At 37.9% G+C, this 26,086-nt stretch overlaps 1 protein-coding gene across 11 annotated transcripts in view; it reads left to right on the top strand.

The window, feature by feature from the left end:
• SATL1 (spermidine/spermine N1-acetyl transferase like 1) overlaps positions 1 to 23,014 on the top strand; it is a 123,142-nt gene extending 100,128 nt beyond the window's left edge. For all 11 annotated transcript variants that reach the window (XM_008526822.2, XM_070603981.1, XM_070603985.1 and 8 more), the window contains 6 exons: positions 5,196 to 6,207; positions 9,678 to 9,729; positions 20,847 to 20,936; positions 21,351 to 21,452; positions 22,036 to 22,076; positions 22,733 to 23,014. In XM_008526822.2, coding sequence (XP_008525044.1) covers positions 5,377 to 6,207; positions 9,678 to 9,729; positions 20,847 to 20,936; positions 21,351 to 21,452; positions 22,036 to 22,076; positions 22,733 to 22,903 — 1,287 coding nt within the window. In that variant the 5' untranslated portion in view covers positions 5,196 to 5,376 and the 3' untranslated portion in view covers positions 22,904 to 23,014. The remainder of the gene's footprint in view (positions 1 to 5,195; positions 6,208 to 9,677; positions 9,730 to 20,846; positions 20,937 to 21,350; positions 21,453 to 22,035; positions 22,077 to 22,732) is intronic.
• Positions 23,015 to 26,086: the final 3,072 nt, after the last annotated feature.

Here is a 26,086-nt window from a genome sequence, read left to right as displayed (position 1 = left end):
TATAATTTATTCAATAAATACTTCCTGAATTATTTTATTCTAGTACTTGGATTTTTTTTTCTTTTAGTCTTTTATTCACTTAATTTAAAAATATCTTTATCCTGATTTTATTCTTTGTTATTAAAATAAAATGGAAAAGACTAGAAATGTTAAATATCATTAATTGCTGCTAATGATATCCAAAACTCCTTTTAAGGATAGCTTTTCTCCACTAGTTTCTTCTGATTCTCTTTAAAATATCTGAGGAGTTAGAGTAAAAACACGTTTTTTTAACACAAAGAGAATGTTCTAACTTGACACTTATTAGGTATTTGCTAACACTTGTATATTGAGGGAGATCTTTTAACTGTGTCCTATATATCAAATGAAAGGTATTTAAACATCTTAAATAGAGCTTTTGTCTGGGCTTCATCTACTGCTATTTTTGCAAAAAGTTTCCAAGTTTTCCAGGAATATTTAAAGTGATATTTATTTAAAAACTTATTACACAAATATGCTCACTGGCACATTGTTTGATACCACAGAACTGGAAACAATTAAAAGCACATCAAATATGGATTGGTTAAATAAAAGAGAACACATACATAAACAGTGAAGTGACTCAGCATCTGGTTCAGAGTAGTGGGTTCAGAAGTCACACTAGTCCTGGGTTTGAATCCTGGCTGAACTATTTCGAACTTGTTTGATCCCAGGCAGGTTAACTTCTCTAAGCTTCAATTTCCTTCTCTGTGAAATCAGGATCATTATGCCCACCTCAATGTGAAGATTAAATGGGATTATGTATATCAAATATTTGCCATAGTACCTGGCCCTTGATAAATGTTCAACATGGCCTCAAACAATTTCGCACATGGTTGGTGTTTAATAAAATATTTGTTAAATGGTAGCAAATTTTTTAAACGTTCCATGTAATGCTACAGTAGCTGGGGAAGACAAATGATATGTTAAGTAAAAAAAGATAGTTACTATGACGTCAATTTAATTAAAAAAATTATATATATATATGTGTGTGTGTAGAGAGAGAAAGAGTAGAAAGATAGTCATTGAAATGTAGATAATGGTTATCTCCAGATAGTATTCTGAGAGATTTTTCATTTCTATTTCATGCATTTCTTAGGTAGCCCAATGTCTCCCAGTCTTCTGGAGTCACTTATTCCTGTAAAAACCAAATGTCTTGAGTTCCTACCCCAGGTAACAGCAGGATCTATACTCTTTACCCATCCCTCCTTCTCCAGGGTAAACTTCTTCTTATATATCTGTTCACACATCAGTCCAATCTACAGTCTGTTTACTCAGTCCCTAGGTTCAACTCCTACAGCTGCTGTCTTCTTTCAGCACCTCTGCCTGGCATGTAGCCTTCATCCCTCCACCTTCATGACCAAAAACTACTACAAATACCAGGCTAGTGTGTGGTAAGTGACCTCCACTAAATTACTGGAGAGGAGGGAGGCATATGTCCACGCAGCATCTAATATGAAACAATTTAAAACAATACTAACATCTTAAAGAGAACCTTTACTGGCTGTCTTGTGCCCTAGGACTCAGCCTACCACCATTTTGCCAGGTTGTGCTCCACAAGCCAAGAACTTCTCCTGTTCATTTAACCTTTCTTTTCCTGGTTCCTGGAATTTCTCCAGATTGCTCCCTGAAAATCATCTAAGTTCTTCTTTCTTTTTTGGTAAGGAAGATTGGCCCTGAGCTAACATCTGTTACCAATCCTCCTCTTTTTGCTTGAGGAAAATTGGCCCTGAGCTAACATTTGTGCCAATCTTCCTCTATTTGTATGTGGGTTGCCGCCACAGCGTGGCTTGATATGAGTGGTGGAGGTCCGCACCCATGAACCCTGGGCTGTGGAAGTGGCTCCTGCCAAGTTTAACCAATATGCCGCCGCTGGCTGGCCGCTAAGTTCTTTTTAAATGCAAAGCAATTTAATTCCCCATCCCAGATCATGCTCTGGACCCATCTTGCCTTTCATAAAAAGTTGCTGTTGGGGAACTTTTCTAAGCAAAAAAGCCGTGTATCCCTGATCTGCCTCTTCAGCTAAGCAAAGAGACAGCATAAGCAAAGTGATGATTTTCCCTTAATTGGAAATTTACTAATGATGTCTGGAATGGAAGAAAACTCAAATTCTTAGGTGTGCTAATTTCCAATCAGAGCAAGGTCTAGAGGTAATTTTTTTGTCTGTTACAGGTATTTTCCAAATGTTTTACAATGAGTATGTATTCTTTGATAAACTAGAATACAGCAAATATTATAAAAGTATTAAGTGCTGCTTATTGATGAATGACTCTAAAGTACTTTAAGTTTTTATTTCAGAAAATACTCTATATGTTAGCTCTGTTCCAGTCTAGCTCTTTGCCTTAAGCCCTCTCCCCTCACTCAATTTTCTGCCTTTTCATTTTCTTTTTTTCTCTTTGTTTGTTTGCATTTTACAGGGGTAAAAACAAAAAGCTCGTAAACGTAAAAGGGACAGGAAAAAGATACTGGTTCCAAGCTATAGAGAGATTACAACAAATTGAAACTCTGCTTGCTATAGATGAAAATTACACAAACGACTTTCTCAGTTGTGAATATTCATTTAAATGAAACCAAGCTGGAGTCAGAATTCAGAATATTGGATGTTACTTAGCATCTTCAGAAACGGGGATCTTATATATTGTAGTCATTAGAGTTTAAATGGATAAACATATCCATATTTTCAGATCTATGGGGGTGGCTTTATATATTATATTAAATTAAAACATTTTGGTAGAGCAGACAATGCATGCACATTCTGAAGTCTTAGAAAGAGAATTTGGCAGGTCTTGACTTACAAAATTCACTACCTAGACTAGATCTGTAATAAAATAGTGTGTTAAGACTGAAATTATATTTTTGGAAATTTTCTGATAAGATATGAAAGTGATAAAAGCCTCAAATTCAAATAATTTATTTGAACTTTTATTAAAGTTTTATTAAATGTAAACAAACTATTTATCATTTAGACTTTTGGTTCTTCAACTGGATAACACTGCCACCTTGTGGCAAAGACTGATTATTGAAGGTTTTGTTTAAATGCTAAAAAAAACCTCTATTTTTTCCCTGATGGTGTATTAGCTACAGTGGGGAGAGATTTACATGGCTGATGGAGGCAATTTCATTCTGTGCTTCTAAGATGAGACAAGTTGCGTTAATAAATGTGAGAAAGAATATGCATTTTGGTGTATCCTCTTAAAATCACAATCACATAATGTTCAAACCCAACATTCTTTAAAAAGAAAAGCACAAACTAATGCTGAATGGCCTTCAAGTGATATAAATTTTCATGAACCAAAATAAAAAAGAAACTTGTTAACAGTTCTAGATCACTAAACTGTAATTTCTAATTTTACCCCTTTAAAGCATCAACCAGAAACCTAACACATGCGTTCTCCTCTAAAAAAGTAAAAAACAAACGTCATCCATCCCCACAATAAGTTATGCATATGGTTTTATTTGGAAAGCAAACATCAAAATTCATTCACCTTTTTCCTGGCATTTCAGAAAAACCAAAATGATAACTGAGTTTTCCTTATTTTGTCTCTACTTTTAGTTGTGTGACCTAAATCAAGTTACCTAACCTTTCTGAATCTCAATATCTTTACCTGAGAAAAGGGCATAATAATATCATCTACCTCACTGGTAGTTTGATTGTTGTGGGGATTAAATGAGTTAATACAAGTAATTTGTTCCTTAGAACCATGCCTGAAACCACGGGAAACATTCATGAAATTTTAGCTCTATTATTACAAGTGTATCAAGATAAAAAATGTACCTACATCTAATTTGTGTTAGTTTTGGTATAGTTCTGTGATGTGGCTTGATTTGCTTGTCATGCTAAGAAGGTGGGCTCTCTAGGTTCCATTTATAGCCAGTATATGCTGAATGGTGATTGTGCTCTATACTTTTATTTGAACCCTTCTGTCTATGGGATGGGCCTTAGGCTCTGTCCCCATTCTGGCATGTGTTAGACTTGGGAAAATTAATTAATGTTTCTAAGTTCCAGTTTCTTTATTGATAAAATGGGGAACAACAGTACATATCTCACAGGGTTGCTTCAATGGTTAAATGAAATAATGCATATATAAAGCCCTTAGCACAATGTGAGACTCAGAACAGCCTCAACCAAGGTTCTCTGGTACATTTAAAAAGTAAGAGACTCTCCATCTACAATAATATTTATATTGGTTACAGAATATACATTGTTGAGGAAATGAGCCAACAGATACAATGATGGGAGAAGGAATTCTGCAAGGCAGGATAGAGTGAAAGGACAATATACCTCATCTCACAGATATGGGGGTGGGGAATAAGTATAATGTGTGTAAAAGGCAGGAGAGTATGATAGTAAAAGGCTTGGAAATGGAGTTGGATAAACCTGGGTCTGAATTCAGGCACTTCACCAACTGTTGGGGCCTTGGTTAGGTTATCAAATCTTTTGAACCAGTTTCCTCAGAATTGGGGTTAATAAGGTTGCTATGGGATTGAATGAGAAAATGTAAAGTGCTTCCCACTGAGCCTAGGTCATAAAATAACTCAATGAATAGTAACCACAGTTATTCTTAATTATTTGTAAAGAAATATTTTCTGCACAAGGTCCTTGAGCACCTCATTAGGACAACCCTTTTAAGCATTCTAGTTTCTATGCCTACAGAAAAGAGGTAGTAAGTTGAAGTCAGGACAGAAATAGGAAGTGAATTAGTTCAGGACTGGGGCATGGGGAAGAAAGGGTTAGGGCAAGTATCTTTGAATTGGTTGGTTAAAACAGCATGCACTCTTAGGGTGACTGCCAAGCATAAGCCCTGAGACTCCGTCCAGCTTCTTGCTTCATCTTCTTAAGCTCTCGGAGAGGAGGAAACAGAGCTGTGGTGAAGTGGGCCCTGCTTTGCCCCTCCTTCACCACATGGGGGAGCACGTAGGCGCGTAGATACGGGCATTGTGACCTCATCACTATGACGCAGTGACTGTGCAAGGAGGTTAGACGGTAACAGTCCTCCGGGGTCATTTTATTTTTCCCCTCACTCAGGGCTTGTTGATGGGGAAGGGCCAGATGACAACCTGAAACAGCCAAGTCTACAGCTGTGATTGCTGGTGAGGTCAACTCCAGCAAATCGGAGGCATCAATAATCTTCTTCCGGTAGCCCTCCTTTATTTCTCCCATTCTCATCTTGATATAGGTCTACCTTGAAGTACGAATCGAGTTGAGAAAAACCAGAAACATCCTATAGCCTCCTGCCACAGCACTGTAGTCAAGGGCTCCTGTTCCATCGAGAGACTTAGTCATTGGTCAACCAGTTCTCAGCCAACCATTCTGAAGTCAACCAGTCCTCAAAACAACCAGGCACGAATCAACTGGGCATGAACCAATCAGGCATGAACCAATCAAGCTTACCACGTATGAATCAACCAGGCACCAGCCAGCCAGGCACAAGTTTACTTGGTATGAACCAACTGGACATGAACCAACCAAGCACAAGCCTACCCAACACCCACCAACTGGGCATGAAACAACCGGGCATGAGCCAATCAGGAATGAGGCAACCAGGTATGAACCAATTAGGCCTGAGCCAACCAGGCCCAAGCCAATCAGTCCTCTGGCAACAAGTCATGTGCCAATCATGCATGAACCTGTCAAGAAAGAGTCAACAGCAACCATGCCCGAGTCAAGCCGGCACAAGTCAACCAGGTAGGAAGCAACCAGGCCCCAACTACTCAGGCCTGAGTGATCCAGGCATGAGGCAACCATGCCCAAGCCAACCCAGCACAAGCCAACGAGGCATGAGGCAACCAGTCCCGAGCCAACCCAGCACAAGTCAATCAAGCGTGAGTCAACTATGCCTGAGTCCACTAGACTGGAGCCAATCAAGCACGAGTCAAACAGGCCAAAGCCAATCAAGCATGAGTCAACTAGGCCTGAGTTCACTAGAGTGGAGCCAATCAAGCATGAGTCAGCCAGGCTCAAGCCAATCAGGCCTGAGTCAACAAGGCCCAAGCCAATCAGGCACAAGGCAAACAAGCAGGAGCCAACCAGGCCTGAGCCAACCAGGCCTGAGCCAACCAGGTCCGAGCCAACCAGGTCCGAGCCAAGCAGGCGCGAGGCTATCAGCCTCCCGGGAACCAGGCATGAATTCTTTCCGAATAAGACCTGCGGAGGCTCGAGACTGCCCAGAAATCCTGCGCCTAATTAAAGTAAGCTTTTTTCTCCTTATTCCGTGGCGCTTCGTGGTATTAGTTCAGGGCTGAGGGTAAGGAAGGCATAGGCTGGGTGTGAATCTTACCTCTGCTAATTATGACCCATGTACGCGACTTTCTGGAAGTTACTTAACCTCTCTAAACTTCAACTTCTACATCTAAGATCAAGATCATAGTACTATCAATATCCAAAGGTGGTTGTAATGATTCATTAACATAAAATGATTACACATAAATTGCTTGACTTATAGTAGGGCTCAAAAAGTCATAGGGGAAATAATTCATGGAAATTTCAGGGGCTTAATGTGTTGTCTCTCCTGGGGAAATTTTGACTTTAAAAGAGGATCTTTGAAAAAAGGAATGCTGTGATACAAATGACCTGTGATAGAATTTTAGGTATTGATAGCTAAGATTTTAGAGTACGGAATCTTGTAGCTTTTAAGACCACACTCACTTGTAGAAGCTAATGACTGACTACCCAGCAAACAATATTCATCCACAACAAATTTTCCGTACAGTTCTTTGACTTCTGAAGTCCATCCACAGACAGCCTCGAGGAGTCCAAGGAGCTGGATTCAAAATTTCTGATTTAAAAGTTCATTTGAATGGTTTTATTGGAAAGTAAAGGGAGCAAAGTAACAGCCGTAGTTCCTGTGATAGAGTTCTGTGGCACTCAAGGCAATCATTTATGTGATGCACAGCCTAAAGAATTCTATAGAAAAGCCAATATGAAAGCAGTAGCCTAGATTTTTAATGGAGTAAATATGTGGCTGGAACAAGGCACAGGTTATAGATAAGGAAACCTTATAAAAGAGTTTTGTAATGAAAATGTTGACATCTACTTATATATATAAATCTCGTTTAAATCAGGCCAAGTTTCTGTTCCCTTTGATTAGAGAATGTGTCTTAATGGCCAAAATAAAATAACAAAAAGTTTTCTAGTTTTCAACATATCCATCTGTTGAAATGATGCAAAGCCCCATTACAGATCTGTAAGAACTGGGTCTCTATCCTTCCATGCCTTTTATTCTATTCTATCCCTACAAGTTCCCACATCATTTCTCTAACTGGCATTAATTTGCATGATTAGATCATCAATCAGAATACTATGCCCAACATGTTAACTATTCCAGAAGTACATTTTTCCAGGTAAAAAATAATTTTAAAGTTTTTTGTAGCATAGTATCTGACACCCGGTTGGAAATTAATACATTTATTATTGAATGAGAGTGAGTCTCTCTATTTCGAAAATTTACTTTCCTTAGCTTTCCAAACAGTGCCCATTACTATCACCAAGGGAAAAATATATCACTAGACCCTCCCACTTCCGTGAACCTGTATCTGTACAGTTCCCGACCATATTTACTTCCCAATCTGCCTCATGTACCTGAATATACACTAGGAGTTTTCTGGGAATAATTTTAATGAATATTCACGGTAGAAAAATAATAGGAAAGCTAAATTACCTACTATGCATCATAGACATGAATGTAATGATTAATTAGCTTTGAGCTTTATGTTTTTCTCTAATATGCATATGTCCATTTGTCTTTACTTCTGTTCATTGCTAAGTTTGCAAAGCATTCTCTTTTTGCAAAGAAATTTTTGAGAGTTTGCCATCATAGTAATTTATTGCTTAGCTGAGTACTTTGCAGGTTTTATTTACTGTCCTGCCTCTAAAATTCTTTCAATATCCTCTGTACGCACCTGTTTCATCCTATTCTTAATCACCACATCACAGCATTATTGGGGATCTAGTTATTTCATAGCTAGGCAGTCATAACTTCTTGTTTACCAGACTTTCCATTCAAGGCCTTTTATCATGGTGGTTCTCAAAGTGTGGTTTTTGGACCATTGGTGATCCACGGATAAGAGCTGTGTACTACTACTATCTGATTTTTGTTCATTATACAAACATTGAGTGCATATTAGAGGAAAGGCACGTGATAAGTACTATAAAGGATACAAGGCTTACTGAATTATAGTCAGTGCCATCAAGCAGCTTACAAAGTCATAGGGGAGGTACTCCACACAGCAGCCCAAATGCTCAAAGCTCCATTGGGTTATGGTTACATTGAGAATAAAATTCAAATTTCTTACCACCACTCTACAAAATCTGGCCCTTGCTATCTTCTTTAAATATATTAAAAGCCTTTTTTCATTATAAATTTAATGCAATTCCAGTCAAAATCCCCAAACTTTTATGTGGAAGAATAAACATGTGAGTATTTCTAGAAAAATTCCAAAAGGAAGAATAATGAGGGGAGATGATCCCTACCAGATGTTATAAAGCTGCAAGTAATTAAAATATTGTGGTAATCTATTACCATAGATGCAGAGATGGATCAATGGAACAGAATGGAGAATCCAGAAGTTCTCTTAAACATATATGAGAATGTAGTATATGATAAATTGGACATTTCAAATCAGTTAATAAAAGATGAGTTATTCAATAAATGGTGTAGGGACAATTGGGGGAGAAAGATAAAGGTGAAATTCCACCTCACTTCTTACATCAAAACAAATCAATCAATTATTAAGATTGAGAACTTAAAATAGATTGGTGGTTGCCAGAGGTGGCAGGTGGGGGGGGGGGGTGGGGAAAATGGGTGAAGGTGATAAAAAGGTAAAAACTTCCAGTTATAAAATAAATAAGTTCTGGGATGTAATTAACGTATAGCATAGTGACTATAGTTAACAATACGGTAATGTATATTTGAAAGTTGCTAAGAAAGTAGATCTTAAAATTTTCATCGCAAGAAAAAAATTTACAACTTTGTGAGATGATTGATGTTAACTAAACTTACTGTGGTAATCATTTCACAATATATACATATATCTAATCATTATGTTGTACACCTTGAACTAATACAATTTCAAATTATATCTCAATAAAACTTGAAAAAATAAAATTAATAAAAAGAAATTAAGAAGAGAACAAGAGTGATTATTTTTATAATCTGAAAGTGGGGAATGCCTTTCCAAGCATGAGATCCAAACCATGAAGACTTAATTTGAATGTGTAAAAAAATCATACATTAAAAAGCCAAATAAACAAAGTCTAAAGTTAACTGGGAAAAACACCTCACAGGCATACATGACAGACTTTTCTGTACAGTTTGTGAGCTTTTTTTTTTTTACATAGACTTTGTGACATCTACCTTGAATGCTCAGAAACTCTTCGGGCTTTACTTCCTCATTTCTGGTTGTATTTATTCAAGGCTAGTTAACCTAGACAATTGAGCTTCATAGAGTGAGGTATAGACGGAGTTAATCCTCTCTCTACATATTCTGTTGTTGCATGTACTGTTTTAGATTTTAATTTTCTAGATGACTGGGGTTAAGTCTGACTCACTTTTATTACTGCCCGGGACATCATGTTAATAAATGCTCAATAAAACCTTCATGATTATCATCTCAAGAATTTCTTACTAAAGCAAAAACTGAAAGTTGTCTCTAATTGACAGGAATTGGCTGCCTGTGAAAACATGCTAGATGCAGTGAAGTTAACAGCAATGGGTAAGATATTTTACGGTATTTTCAGAGCTAGAAAAAGAAACATGACATAATATATGCACACAATACTACTTGTACCTAGATATGTGGAAGCTGCTATCCTTGGTACACAAAGATGATGCCATTAATAGTATCTACATCTATAGGACATAAGTTTGATAGCTTTGTCAGTGCTCCACTATTTTATATTTTCTCCACTTTTTAGTATGAAATTGATAGAGCTTTTACATCTTTACAGCTGCAATAGACTTCAACTAATTTTCGAATTGTAGAATGAGATGTGTAATTGGTCAAAGTATAATTTAACGCCGAATATGTTGGTAGTAGCTTGATAGGATGAAATGGATAAAAGCAAAATGACTCACCTATTTTCAAGATATTTACCAGCAATATTAATAGGATAGGTTTTATGATGAATTAGAACTACTGTTTTATGGTGAATTAGAACATTTTAAGCAGAAAATATGAAAATTAAGAGAAGAGATGATTAAAGTTAGAATTCGAAATAAATTACTTGGAATTCCAAATAAATTTGAGGATCAGCTTTACCATTTCTGTGAAAAGGGATGTTGGAACTTTGATAGGGACTACATTGAATCTTTGGATCACTTTGGGTAGTACTGACATCTTAACAATGTTAAGTCTTATGTATTAACACATGATGTCTTTTAATTTATTTAGGTCTTCTTTAATGTCTTTCAGCAATGTTTTATAGTTTTCAGTATGCAAGTATTTCACCTCCTTGGTTAGACTTATTACAAGGTATTTATTTTAGGGGTTATTGTAAATGGAATTGCTTTCTTAACTTACTTTTTGGTTTGTTCTTTGCTGGTATATAGAAACAAAACTGATTTTTGTTTGTTGATCTTGTAGCCTGCAACTTTGCTGACTTCATTTATTAGCCCTAGTAGCTTTCTTTTGGATTCTTTGGGATTTTCTGTCAATAGGATCATGTCATCTGTGAATACAGATCATTTTATGTCTTTGTCTCTAATTTGGATGGCTTTTGTTTCCTTTTCTTGTTTAATAGCTCTGGCTGTAACTTGCAGTACAATGCTGAATAACAGTGATGAAATTCGGCATCCTTGTCTTGTTCTTAATCTTAGGGGAAATGCTTAGTCATTTACCATCGAGTATGAAGTTAACTTTTTTTTATAAGTACCCTTTATCATGTTGAGAAATTTCCTTCTGTTCCTAGTTTTCTAAGGGCTTTTGTCATGAAAAGGTGTTACATTTTGTTAAACGCCTTTTCTGCATCAATTGAGATGATCATGTGGTTTTTTCCCTTTGTTCTGCTAACGTAAAGTATTATACTGATTAATTTTCTTATGTTGAGGCATCCTTTCATTCATAGATAAATCAAACTTGGTCATGGTGAATGATCCTTTTAATATGCTGTTGAGTTCAATTTGCTAATCTTTTGTTGAGAATTTTTACATCTATATTAATAAAGGATATAATTTTCTTTTCTTTTGATGTCTTTGGTGTCAGAGTAATGCTGACTTCATAGAATGAGTTACAAAATGTTTCTTCTCTTCAGTTTTTTTGGAAGAGTTTGAGAAGGATTGGTGTTAATTCTTCTTTAAAAGTTTGACAGAATTTACCAATTGGTGGTCTCTGACTTTTCTTTTTGGGGAGATTTTTGATTACTGATTCAAAGTCTTTACTTGTTAGAGGTCTGCTGAGATTTTATTTCTTCTTGAATCAGTTTAGGTAATTTGTAAGTTTCAAGAAATTTGTTCATTTCTTCTAGGTTATCTAATTTATTGGTGTACAACTCATAGTACTTACCTATAATCTTAATTTTATCTCTGTAAGGTCAGTAGTAGTACTGTTTCATTTCTGATTTTAATTACTTGGATCTTCTCTTTTTTTTTTGCTTTGCCAGTCTGGCTGCCAATTTGTTGATCTTTTCAAAGAACCAACTTTTGGTCTCATTGATTTTCTCTATTGTATTTCTATGCTCTTTTTTTGTTTATTTCTGCCCTAATCTTTATTACCTTCCTTCTGCTAGCTTTGGACTTAGTTTGCTCCTTTTTGTAGTTCCTTAAAGTGTGAGGTTAGGTTATTTTGAGGTCTTTTTTTCTTTTTTGTAATGTAGGCATTTAAGGCTATAAGTTTCCCTCTGAGCACTGCTTTCACTGCATCCTGTAAGTTTCGTATGTTGTGTTTTCATTTTCATTCATCTCAGTTTTCTAATTTCCCTTGTGGTTTCTTCTTTGGCCTATTGGTTGTTTGAGTCTGTTGTTTAATTTCCACATATTTGTGAATTTCCTAGTTTCCTTCTGCTGTTGATTTCTAGGTTTATTGTGATTGGAGAAGATACTTTGTATGATTTCAGTCTTTCAAAATTTATTAAGACTTGTTTTGTGGCTTATCATATAGGCTATCCTAGAGAAAATTCGACGTGCACTTGAGAAAAAAATGTGTATTATGTTGTTGGGTGGAGTGTACTGTATATTTCTGTTAGGTTCAATTGATATGTAGTGTTGTTCATGTAATCTATTCTTATTTATCTTCTATCTAGTTGTTTAATACGTTATTGAAATTGAGGTATTGAAGTTCCTACTATTATTGTAGAGCTGTCTCTTTCTATCTTCAGTTCTATCAATATTTGCTTCATATATTTTGGAGCTCTGATGTTTGGTGAATAAATGTTTATAAACGTTTTATCTTCTTGGTGAATTGACCCTTTATAATTATATAATATCCTTCTTTGTCTCTTATAAGAGTTTTTGACTTAAAGTCTATTTTGTCTGATATTAGTACAGCCACTCCATCTCTCTTTTGGTTACTATTTGCATGAAATATCATTTCCCATCATTTCCCATACTATCAACTTTTATGTGTGTTTTTTTTAATCTAAAGTGAGTCTCTTACAGACAGCATGTAGTTGGACCATGTTTTTTTTTTAATACATTCTGTTAATCTCTCTTTTGATTAGAGCATTTAAATTACTTTACATGTAAAAATGTAAAGTAATTAGTCATAAGGATGGACTTCTGCCATTTTTCTATTTGTTTTCTATGTGCCATATAGCTTGTTTGTCCCTCATTTCCTCCATTGCTACCATCTTTTATGTTTATTTTTGTAGTGAAATGTTTTGATTCTCTCCTCATTTCCTTATGTGTGTATTTCATGGATATTTTCTTTGTGGTTATCATGGGGATTACATTTAACATCCTAGTTATAACAATTTAATTTGAATTTATAGCAGCTTAACTTCAATAGCATACAAAAACTCTTCTCCTACACATCTCCATTCCCCCCTTCTATGTTACTGGTGTCATAGATTATATCTTTATACATTGTGTAAATAAGGAGTCTACTGGAGGAATCTGGGAGTTCAAAGTGTAATGGCTTTTTCTTGGCTGACTTGTGACAGTCTCTCATTGGCTGAGCTTCTTGCTAATTAAGAAGAAGTCTTTCTTCTTCCTGTTGGGCTCTGCACTTGATCTAGGGCATGAGAGCTCCCCCATTTGGCTTCCTGACTCCATTTTAATATGGTTTCTGTTTGTTAATTCTCACATTTCCCCTTCTGATTGAGATCTTTAAAAGCATAGCTAATCAAGAGTCATTTTTTTTTTTCCAGTTCTAGCAGCCTTTTGTCCCTTGATGCCAGGAAGGACATTTCCTGAGCATCATGTCCCACATTGGAGAGAAAGTGCATGGATTAGAAACCTAATGTGGCCACATCGAGTACTAAGGAGGCATAGAATAGGAGAACTCTTTCTTTTCTAAAGTCCATATGTAATCAAGATCATAGGCATTAGAGATCGTCCGAAGAGTTACATCATCATCAAAGATTTGGCAGACAACCTTCCAATAGGCCTGGTCCGAACATCTTGGGAAAGCTGTCTCATCAGGTGTCGTCTGCTTCAATTCTGGGAAATCTTTACTTTTAAGGCACCAGATGATGTGCAGGTCCAGTCAGGGTTTCATGCTATTTTTAGGTATGTCACATGAATCCAAGAGATTATTCCCTTGAGTTTTGCGGCACAAGGGTTGATTAATAGTATCTGATAGAGGGCCTTTCTGGTGAGGTTAATAGTATCTGATAGCGGCCTTTCCAGCAAGGTTAAACAGAGTCCTTCTGGAGGTGTCTTTTCCAATAGGTGAAATCTCCAGGTTGCAAGGTGTGATGCTTAAAAGTCTTTATCTCCCTGGAGCACACTGTGAAAGACTACTCCACCAAAACATGGTTATTGTTTATAGAAGCAATTAGGCCATTGCAATATTGGAGTATATCTCCTTTTATCAGCTGTGAGTCCAAAGAGGCAGGAGCCAAGAATATTGGTGTCCTGTGACAATCTCAAAGGGTGAGTTTTATGAGTTCCAAAAAGGGTGGATCTGAGATTAAGAATGACCAACAGGAATGCTTTTGGCCAAGGTAACTGCAGGGTCTCTACAAACTTTGCCAAGCGAGTCTTAATAATGCTGTTAGTGTGTTCAACTAAACCAGAGGATTGAAGGTGGTGAGTGCAGTGAAAGTATTGTAAAACCAGCCAAATAGTGCAGACTTGCTGAAGTACCTGACCAGTAAAATGGGCTCCTCGATCATTATGAAGTTCAAGAGGAGTTCTCCAAGAAGGGATAATCTTTTCCAAGGACTTTAGCCACAGAAGAGGTAGTGGCCTGTCTGCAAGGGAAGGCTTCAGTCCAGTCAGAAAACACACAGGCCATGACTAAAACATATTTATCTCTATGAGATGGGGGAATGGTATCAAACCCATTTGCCAAACCAAGAGTGGTTCATCAGGAAGTTTAAAATATCCAGGAGCAGTTCAAACAGGCTTCTCTTGGCTGTATTTTGGAAAAGTGGGACAAGTGAGGTAGGTACTTTTTATGGTCTTGTTAATATTCCGTCACCAATGTTGATTCATGAATGCTATCATTTTGTCAGTAGACCAGTGGTTTAATGCATGTGCAGTGGTTAGGAGTGGAAATTTTAGAGTCTCTGGTAGGACTGAGTTATATGGTCTGAAGCAGAGCTTTCTCTTTTTATCAAACCAACAATTGTTGAATTTCTAATCTTGTTTTTCCCTCTCTGAAACAAATTGTTGGGCTTCTCTAGCCAGTTTTCTAAGTTGTCATCTGGTGAAGTATCCCTTTGCAGCATGACAGAGGTTTGGCTGTTGTTGGTTCATTTAAGGGTTGCATTCCTTGTGGAAATGTCAGCAAGGTAATTTCCTTTAGCTTCCAGAGTCAAGTTTAGAGTGCTTCGGAATCTTAATATTAGCTAAAGCAGCAGGTAAAAGTATAGCATCCAATAATTCCTAAACATAGGGGCCATTTAAATTATATTTCTGCTGGAAGAAAGGAAGCCATGTTGCTTCCACAATATTCCAAAATCATGAGCTATTCCAAGAGTGTATTTACTGTCAGCATAAATGTTGGCAGTTTTGCCCTTGGCTACAGTACAACCCCGTGTAAGAGTGTATAATTCAGCCTGTTGGGCTGAAGTAGCCACAGGTAAAGGTGCTGCCTCAACCATATCAAAAGGAATTGCAATAGCATACCAAGCACAACATTTGCCATTGTCACCTTTTGAGTAAGAACCATCAGTAAACCATGAGCACTAGGTGTTACCTAAAGGAATTTTCCTGCAGATCATCACAAGGATAAAGGAGGTGATCCGTCAGCGTCAAGCGGTCATGCGGGACTTTGTCGATAATGGAGGAGAGAAGAGTAGCAGAGTTCAGGCTATTTTATAAAAGAGTTATGTGAGGAGCAGTTAACAAAAGGATTTCATAGGAGGCTTGGTGGCTGACTGAAAAATGCTTAGTGTGATGAGAATTCACGAGGGCTACCACAGCATACGTACAAAAATGTTTAAAGGAGATTCCACAACAGTTTTCTCGGTGGCTTTAACCAAAGGCCAGTGGCAGTAACGGCTTAAAGGCAAAGGGTAATATCTCCTTGTCACGGGGTCCTGCTGGTGGCTGAAATACCCTATGGGTGAATGGCAGTCCCTGTGTTTTTGGGTGAGTATCCCAAGGGCATTCCCTTCCTTTTCATATACAAAAAGGAAAAAGGGAATTTGATAATTGGGATGTCCAAGGGCAAGTGGGTTCATCAAACTCTCCTTTAAGGCCTTAAAGGCTGTGTCATCCAGTTCTTCCCATAAAATTTGGATGAGGTTGTTGTTCTTTAGTAAAACATATGGAGGTTTGGTCATAAGAGAGAAATTTGGTATCCAATTTTGGCAATAACCTAAATTTCGAACCTTGGTTTGGACAAACAACAATTTATCTTTGGCAACCTTGTGTCCCTTTAAGGCTAAAAGCTTTAGCAAGTGGATGTTATCTTTCTGTGAGGAGACATGGGAGAGAGAGCACAGAAGAAAATCACCCAGGTATTGCAACAAAAAGAACCTCAAGGGAACTTTATATCATCCAGATCAGCCTTCAGGATTTGTGAGAAATAAGAAGGGCGCTCAGTAGAACCCTGAGGCATTACTCTCCAGGTGAATTATTTTTCTTCCCAAGTGAAGGAAAAAATGGTATTGGCTAGCTTCATCAACTGGAATGCTGAAGAATGCATGGCATAAAGCAGTTACCATAAAGAATTTGCTTCCAGTGGGAATGGATGTTAGTAGTGTACAGAGGTTAGGAACAACGGGGTTTTGAGGGATAACGATGTTGTTTATTGCTTGGAGGTCCTGGACAAACCTCCACCCTCAGGCCTTGGGTTTTCTCACAGTTAAAACAGGAGTATTACAGGGACTAATACGAGGGATAATGAGGCCCTGAGCCTTGTAATTCTCTATTATGGGCTTTATAACTTGAAGAGCTTCCTTACTTATAGGGTATTGATTAATTCTGGGGAGAGGTTTTGAGGGATCTATTTGAATCGTGATGGGAGGTGTGCTCTGAACTTTACCAATATCAGTTGGAGATTTTGCCCATAAGGAGGGTGGTAGCTGGTTCAACAAGAACAAATGATCAGTGTTTCCAGAATCAGCTCTGGTACATCAGAGATGGAGCAAATAAAAGATGTCAAAGAGTCATTTAATTTACTTGATTGGCTGTTTTGATGGCTACTGTCAAATTCTAGAATTATTTCCCCCTTTCGGAAGAACTAAATTCTGGCATAGTTTTCCAAGACATCTCAGCTTAACAGATGGATTGGGCCAGAGGAACTAAGGAGAAAAGGGTGTGTGTCTCTGAAAGAGCCGAAACAAAAGGCAGTAGGTTCAGAGACAGGAACCCATTGAGGTTTACTAGAAATTCTCACTATTTGAACTGTGTTTGTACTCCAAGGCAGGGGCTGCTTTACAGTAGTGGGGTTGAGTATCGAGAGTGTGGCTCCCGTGTCAATTCGGACAAAAAGAAATTTATCTCCAACCTGGAGAAATGTTCCTCTGAGCCAGTTAAGAAGGAGGATTGGGAAGAGCCCCTGTGGCTCCTTGGAGCCCTGTCACTGAGAATTTGGAGGGCGCTGGAAAGGCTGGTTAGAGGGCTGAAGGCACTTGAAGCACTTAAATTTGTAACAATTTATTTTCCAATGTCCTGGTTCTTTGCAATAATAGCAGAAGCCAGGGGGGGGGGTTTTGATTTCGGTTAGGGGACTTCATTTACTGGAGTTGAAGATTAAGAGTTTTGGTGGTCTTTCTTTTAGGTGACTCAGCTAGGGTGCAAGAGAGTTGGTTTGCCAGGTTAACTAAATCTGGAGTGGACATAGATTCCCATTCCATCCTGGTCCTTTTTACTAGGAGGGAAAGGTCCCAGTTCAGCTCATTAATAACATAGAGTTAAAAGCTACCTGGGTGGAAACATCTGAAAGAAGACCAGAATATTTTAAAAAAAACAATCAAGTTGATTTGAATAGGCATAAACAGTTTTATCAGGTTTTTGTGCACAAGGCTGAATTTTGTTCCAATCAACAGGCTTTGGGAAAGCCCTAGGAATTGTCCAATGTAGTCATCTAGTGATTGCCTGAGCCTGATTATACATACAAGTCAGCAGGCTGGTCTCCTGGTTTTAATTCTAGACACCTTTCAGGATTTTCCCAATTAACAATTTTCATCCAATGCTGGGCCTGGCCTTCACCGACAAACACATGAACCGGCTGATGTAAGTCAGAGAACCCAGGTTGGTAAGTTTGAATGACTATATTAAATTCCTCAGCAAATCTGTGAGGATATTCGGTTACTATGGGAAAATCTTTGTGGCTCACAGTTCAGCTTTAGTCCAGGGAGTATAAGAGATTCGAAGTTCAGCCTTTGGATCCTCAGAAGGCTTATTTTTAGAGGGACAGGTTCTGATAGGTTCAGAGGACGAGGGAGTGGGGAGAGTTTCAGGGAAAAGGGGAAGTTTGGTGAGAGTTAGTACAGGGAAACTGAGGGTATAGAGGAGGTGTAGGCATTAGAGAAGGTGAGCAGGCAGAGCCAGAGCACGAGGAGCCAGGGCAGAGGAACAAGAGGCTTCGGGAGCCGTTTCATCTTTCTTTAATCATTTGTTTGCCTCAGTTAATCTTAACATTTTATTTTGCAAAGAGGCAATTTAGGCTCCTGGTAATGTTTGGAAGCCTCAAAATACCAATTAAATTAGGCATTCCATCTAGTTTTGCAAATTACAGAGCTTTGATTGTCCAATCTGGTTTTAAGTAAAGTATGTTTGGGAGTTCAAAAGTTCACCACAAGGGCCACTGCTATTCTAAATTACTTTTGGTTAAGTTGGTCCATTTAGTTAGAAATGCGCATGAGGAATGAGTGCATAAACATAAAATCATAATCAATTTTAAACATAAAATCAGCCAGGGTCCCTGTAGGGGGCGCACCCTCAACATATTTAGATAACTGGGATCCCACTTCTTAGAAATTTTTCTCTAGAGCCAAGGAATAATTCTCAAACAGCCTAAACAGCTTACACAGCTTGCAACTCAAACAGCTTGAACAGCTCAAACCACCTGCAAGCTTAATGCCAGCCAGTCCGAGTAGGAATAGTCTGATTTCAGTGAGGCGGACCAAAAGTTGAATCAACGCAGCTCCAGTGGAACAGTTCAGTTCCAAAAGGAGTCAGACCAAAGGTTGATCAACAAAGTTCCTATGAAACAGTCTGCTCCAAAGGGAGTCAGGCCGAAGGCTGGCTCAGCACAGTTTCAACTGGAACATCCAGCTTCCAAAGGAGTCAGGCTGCAGTGCCAGCCCAGTTCCAAGTAGGAGCAGTGTGGTTCCAAAGGAAGTGGACCGAAGGCTTAGCATAGTTCTGGTAGAAACAGCCTGATTTCAAAAGAATCAGGCCAAAGTGCCAACCGAGTATTCACAAACAAGGCCTTAAGCAGAACAAAGCCTTAAAAGAGATCTCAAATAAAGCCTGGAGAGCCTCAGATGCAAAGAGGGTGGAAGCTTGGATCCAGGAGAAGAGACTTACCCTCAAACTCCAGGGTTGGCGAGAAAAGCAGCAAGCTCAATGGGCTCTGTTGTGGGTACCACACCTGTTTGCTCACCAGCCTCGGAATCATCTGGGTCTTCTCTGGATCCCTGTACAGGCCACCAAAATGTTGACCTTAAACAAACAGACATCCAGTTATTTCTCCAGCAAAAATAGGTTTATTCAAGATCAGCAAAAAATTGCAATTTGGGGTCTGCAACCATGGCAAGCCACATGCAAGTCCCGAGCAGAAAGGGGAGGAGAAACTCTTTTGTGGAGGGCAAGATGAAGTTGGGAGGGCTATTGTAAAGAGTCCGTTGGAGGAATTGAGTGTGCTAAGTGTAGGGGCTTTTCATTGGCTGAGCTTCTCACCTGCCAAGACGAGGAAGTCTCTTCTTCCTGTGGTGCTCTGCTATCAAGGTAGGGTGTGAGAGCCACCCCACCTTTTGGCCTCCCAACTCCATTTTAATGAGGTTTCTGTTTATTAATTTCCACCATGTCTTGCATCAAATTGGGGAAGTTTTCAACCATTATTTCTTCAAATATTCTTTTTTCCTCTCTCTCTTCTCCTTCTGAGAGTACCATAATATGTATGTTGGTCCTCTTGATGGTGTTCCATAGATCCCTTACTCTGTTTACTTTCCCTCATCTTTTTTTTTGTTCCCCAGACTTGATAATTTCAACTGTCCTATTTTCAAGCTCACTGTTTCTTCTGCTTGCTCAATTCTGATTTTGAACCCCTAAAATGCATTTTTCATTTCACAGTTATACTTTTCAGCTTCAGAATTTTTTGGTGGGGGTTCTTTTTCATAATTTGTTTATTGATTGATATTTGTTCTGTTCATACATCTTTTTCCTGTTTTTGTGCATGTCTTCCTTTAGCTCTCTGAGCACTTTTAAGGCAGTAGTTTTAAAGTCTTTGTCTAGTAAGTCTGACATCTGGGCTTCCTCAAGTATATTTTCTGTTGATTCACTCTGTTCCTTTGAATGGGCCATGCCTTCCAATTTCTTTGTATATTCTTCTGATTTTTCTTGTTATCATTGAAAAGTAGACCTTTGAATCTTATAATGTGTTAAATCTGGAAATCAAATTATCCCCTTTCCTCAGGGGTGGCTGTTTTTTTATTGTTATAAAGTGTCTGTGTCAGAGATAAGCCTGAGTTGACTGTTTAAGGTGTTCTGAGGTCTTTTGCTTGATCATGCATAGTGGCTTTCTAGATTCTGTTGTATACATAATTGTGTTTGAATATCTAACAAAACAGATGTGGCTCCTTTAAATCTCCTGGAAGCTGCTTTAGTTGATGGAGGTTGAAAATATAGTGGCCAGCTTTCAGGTCTTCACCTCAGCGTTCAGAGCAGCAATCCACAATCAGAACACAGAACTCCAGTATTTGGAGGATAAGTCCCTTATTGCCTACCTTGGCTCCAGCAAACCACTTCAGAAATTCAGGTTGCTGTCCCCACAGCTGTCTGCCATGAGGCAGGGGTGGGCAGGCTTGGAAGCCACCACTGGGCTGACGGCTGAATTTGACCAAAATTAACTGCAATTTACCACCCAAGTTGTCCTCTGAAAGTTAGTTGCAAGTGTTCAAATAAACTCTAGAGTTCCAAAATATTCACTTTAGGCAGTGTCTGCCAGTACATCTGTAGAAGTGAAGAGACAAATTCCTGGTACTGCCCACTCTACCATCTTCTTTCTCTTTACTGTAAACTTTCTAACATATTGTATGTGAATTGATATTTCAGATTTACTCAGGGATGGCTTTGGGGACAGGCCCCTTTTCTACTGCCTGATTGCAGAAGTACCAACAAAACGAAGTCAACAAAGACCATTAGGTAAAATAAATCTTCCGCCTCCAATTTAATTTGGAGTATATTTTCTCTACCCTGAAAACAAAGTACAATTTGATAACATATAATTACTGTTAAGCAGAGGAGGAGATATTAAGTACATAAACTCAGTTTTGTTTTTCAAAAAGAAAATGTGTGATATGTACTTATGTTTTCTATATGCATAGAAAAAATCTGGAAGAATATACTCCACAGTGTTAAAAGATGGCTTATCTCTTAAAGGTTGTATTATAAAGGACTTAAACCTTCTACATTATGCATTTCTGTATTGAAATTTTGTCCAGTGAGTTTTTTTATGTTGGTAGTTAAAAAAATAACAAAGATATTCCATTTTGGAGGAAAGAACATTCTAAGACTCAAAGCATTAACCTCTTTATTCCTTCTCTTCCTTCTTCCTAGGAAAAGTAACCGTTGGGTTTGCCATGTACTACTTTACCTACGACCCCTGGATTGGCAAATTGCTTTACTTAGAGGACTTTTATGTCACAGAAGCTTACCGAGGTCAAGCTACATTTATAATATTACTTATAATTTAAAAATTAAAATGGTATATTTTAGTTTAAGGAGATAGCGCTTTCATATAAATATGCTGTTTAAGTCAGTTTATGTTACCTAATTTCTATTTCATGAGCCTAATCACTGTCCTAGTTATCTTTGCATATGGTGAAGACTCAATCATATTAGAAAAGGATTTTCTTATTATTTCCCATCAAGGCTTGGATAAGCCAAATTATCATAGCTCTATTTGTATTTTTAAAAAATGCTTTTATATTTTGGGTTGGTCTATCTAGAAAAGAATAAGAAATATACTCTGTGAAAGGATGTTAGTGACAGGGATTCGTTTCCTTTCCACTGATCTTTAAAATAAATCCAAAATCCTTTCCATTACCTTTGGAACCACATTTTAATTAGGAAAAAGAAGTATGACAAACATTCATGAGTTGGATTTCAACACAAGCTGTTAAGAATACATAACAACCAGATACAGGGTTTTATATTTTATTTCTTTCAAACTAAAGCAAATAACTTGTTAAGTGGAAATTTTCAACTTACAGTTTTTCATTCTGCATTATCTATTTAAAAGGTCTAGGTATTGGAGCTGAAATGTTGAAGAGGCTAAGTCAGGTATGTGTTACTATTACTATTGGTATTCTATACGTTATCTTTCTTTCATCAAATATTATTATTTAATGGCATAAATTAGATGAATTATCTCACCATCTGAATATAACCTCAAAATGTACTTAATTTATTCCAATTAAACAATTTTCAAATCAGATACTCATATAGGTTATATTTGAGCGTTATATTTAATTAAAAATTGATTTCTATATAATCCACAACCACACTATCCACCTATTTGCTATAAAGCAGAAGTAAGCAAGAGGAAGATCAGAAGGCAATTTTACCCATAAAATAGGTCCACAGTATGAATATGAGAATAGTATAAAAACCAGATCCTTCTGTATTTTGGAAATACATATGAGAATTTTAGGTAAACTTTTTCTATAGAACAAAGAAAAAACCAGTGAACTCAATTTATAGAAAAACCAATGAGTGGACTTTGCAAATCAGTTTTGGATTTTTAAAGAAAGGGTTTTAAAATTGAACAGTAGAACTTGTTTCTTTTTATAGCTTTAGAGAAGTCCAAAAGATAACTATTGTATTATTATTTGAAAGTATTATACACACAGTGCCCTGAATATAGTAGATCTTCAATAAAATAAACATGTTAATGAAGCCTATACTTTCAAGTAATAGTAATCTCTGTTTTTAAACAGATAGCCATCATAAGCCAATGTAACTGCATGCACTTCCTTGTCGTCATTTGGAACCAGGCGTCTACTGATTACTACACTCGTCGAGGGGCTTTAGACCTTTCCTCCGAGGAGGGCTGGCATCTGTTCAGATTTAACAGAAAAGAACTCATGGAAATGGCATGGGAAGAGTGAAAGAGGACTCATCATAACTTGTCCCAACAACAGAGGCTCCAACATTTGAATGTCACCTGAGCCCTACAGCAGTTTGACTTTAAGTGTTGTACAATACAGCAAGTGACCAAACTCTGGTTTGAGATCTCTTACTTTGAAACAGATTTTGCAGATACAGTCAACTCTCCATTATCCAAACTAATGTACTAATGTGTTGTAGCTGAGCTGATGATCCAAAAGAGTAGAGAATTCAAAAATCACTTATACTTAGCTTTAGGATATTTATTTTTTTACCTACCATCTCTCACTAAATTTAAGATGATTATATTTTCACATCTTAACATGTCTGAAATTGGGATAAGTATAATGATCAACTGGCAGTACTTTTTTCTTAGAGGTAAATAACGTGTCTTAGATTTGATGAAAAATGAGTGTGTTTGGTTATAAACAGAGCTGAGGTACCAAAAATTTACTTAAAATACTGAAGCCAAATTTTGAAGAGCTTACTTATGAAAAACTAGTAAGTGAACTGCTTCCCCACCTTGAGCAGCTCAAGTACCACTGCCTCCTTAACATCATCCCAGAGCTACATTCCATCTCTGAGCATCCATGGCTCTTTGGCTGTACTTGTCTTAGGGCAGATACTACACACACCACTGTATCTGTATATGTTTCTATCCTTTCTAGTAGAATATAAGCCCTTTGATAGAATTACCTTTGCATCCTGTGTTATAACCAGCATGGTAGAACATGTAAGTTTCCAATATGTACCAGGTATTTTACGGGCACAAAAGCTACAGAAAGATGATTCAGTCATACTCACAAGGAACCCTGTCTGTGAAAAAATACTAAACTAGTTTTAGTTTTATGGTAAATTGTATGGGCCATCACAGCTATAAATACCAAATGTGAGGGAATGTAGAGGAGAGCGCATCTAAATCCCACCTTGGAGAACTGAGAAAGGTGACACTGGAATTGGGTTTAAAGGATGAACAAGAAGTTGGAATATAGAGCAGGATGACATAGAAAAAAAATTCTAAGGTGAGACACAAGCATAGGCAGAGAAAAAGGAACATAAAAGAACAAAGCATGTCCAAAAAGCAAGTTGTAGGTTATAGATAAAATATGACATACATTGGCAGTAGGGTGGGTGGGGAGAGAAGATAGGATTAAAGTTGAGCTGGGATCATATATGAAGGGCCTTATATGTCATACAGGAAGTCTTGATGTGATTCTGTAGGCAATGATGAACCACTGAAGTTTCCAGAAAGACAACCAACCACAATGGTTGTTAGTAAGACAACTATTTCATCATAATATGACAGATGGGTTAGAAGAAGAGGGTAGCAGGCACTGGATGTTAGCTCAAACTCACACCCATTCCAAATCCCTTACCCCTTGCCTTCCTCACCATAGAACCAAATATGTTTTGCCAATCTTCCTTGCACTAAATGTGGCTACATGACAAGTTGTGGTCCAGATATAGACAGAAGTCTTTTGAGAGGGGTTCTAGGAGTGCATTTACTTTTCTGATAAAAGGGAGTCAGAAGCATCTGGTACATAGTTTGTCCTAACCCTTCTTCCTGCTTTGAATGTGTATGTGTCCCCCACAGGTACAACAGCCATTTTCTGCCTATGAGGTGATAAATTAACACAGTAAAGAGCAGAGTGGAAAAAGTCTAGGCCCTTGATGGCACCAATGAGCCACTGTACCAACCCTGTAATACTTAATTCCAGATTTTAAATAGACTCTTATTTATTTAAGCTACTGTTAACTGGTTTACTGTTACTTGCAAGCAGAACACATTCTGAAGTGACAGAAAACAAGATTGATGGCAGGCAGATCAACCAGAAGGCTAGTGTAATAATCCAGGAAAGTGATAATAAAGAGGTGAATGAGAACAAGGATTAGAAAAGGTAGAAAGGATTTGAGAAACATAGAAATAAGAAGAGAGAGGTAGAGGGGCTGGCCCCGTGGCGAGTGGTTAAGTTCGCGCACTCCGCTGCAGGCAGCCCAGTGTTTCGTAGGTTCAAATCCTGGGCACGGACATGGCACTGCTCATCAAGCCACGCTGAGGCAGCGTCCCACATGCCACAACTAGAAGGACCCACAACGAAGAATATACAACTATGTACCGGGGGGCTTTGGGGAGAAAAAGGAAAAAATGAAGTCTTTAAAAAAAAAAAGAGAGAGATAGAGACAATTTAGTTTTAGGCATAATGACATTGGGGATATCTATGGGATGTAAGGTAGATATGACTAATAAATAATTAGAAAGAAAGGTCCATAGCTCTGGAGAAATACAGGAGCTGAAATAGAAATAATAAGGACATATAAATGGCGGCTGAAGTCAGTGAAGTACGTTGAATGAAAATGAGAGAGCACACAGAATGAGAAAAGAAGGCTAGGAATGCAGCCCGGGGAGCCTCAGCATTTAAGGCATTCAGAGCAAGAGAAGAATGAAGAAAAACAAGAGAAGCAGGAGTAACAGAGAGCAAAGGGAGGAGTGAGTTTCAAGGAGGGAGTGGTCGAGAGTCAATAATTGCAGAAAATTCAAGCAGATATAGAGACCAGGGTGTCCCAAATTAGAGAGGAATTGAAAGCGAGGAAGTAAGAAAGTGACATTAATTACTTCTTTAAGAAGTATGGCAATTATGGGAAGGACAAAGAAAAGATAGCTCTAGAGGAAGAGGCAGGGTTAGGGAAAGGGTTTTGTTACTGTTGTTTTTGGATAAAGAAGATCTGAAGCTATTTAGATGTGAGGAAAATTAAATGAGTGAAAAGAGAAACCAAAGACTGAAGATTAAACAGGATAGACCATGGTACTGGGAAGGATGCGGAGGAATGAGATGAGGAACACAAATAGAAGCACTGACCTTAGAAAAGGGGGCTGCATGGCTGAAAAGACATAAGACTTTTGAAGGTAAATGGGAAGAAGTTGGGAATGGTCATGTCTAAATAACATTCTTGTTTCTCTGAGTAATAGGAGACATGGTCATCTTTGGCAGGAATAAGAGGCTTGGAAATAAAAGGTCTGTAATACCTCTCCTGGGGAACAGAATAGGAAACCACCTAGGAACCAGCAGGACTGCTAAACAGCATTGGGGGTCCCACGTAGCATATGGTCCTCTTGAATAGAGGTGTTTGGGGACACTTAAGAGGAGTTAACACTAATAAAACAAAGAGACAAAGCCAAGCCCAAG

This window comes from Equus przewalskii, chromosome X (genome assembly GCF_037783145.1).
Source record: "Equus przewalskii isolate Varuska chromosome X, EquPr2, whole genome shotgun sequence".
NCBI lineage: Eukaryota > Metazoa > Chordata > Mammalia > Perissodactyla > Equidae > Equus > Equus przewalskii.
This window is presented reverse-complemented; position numbering and strand designations above follow the sequence as displayed.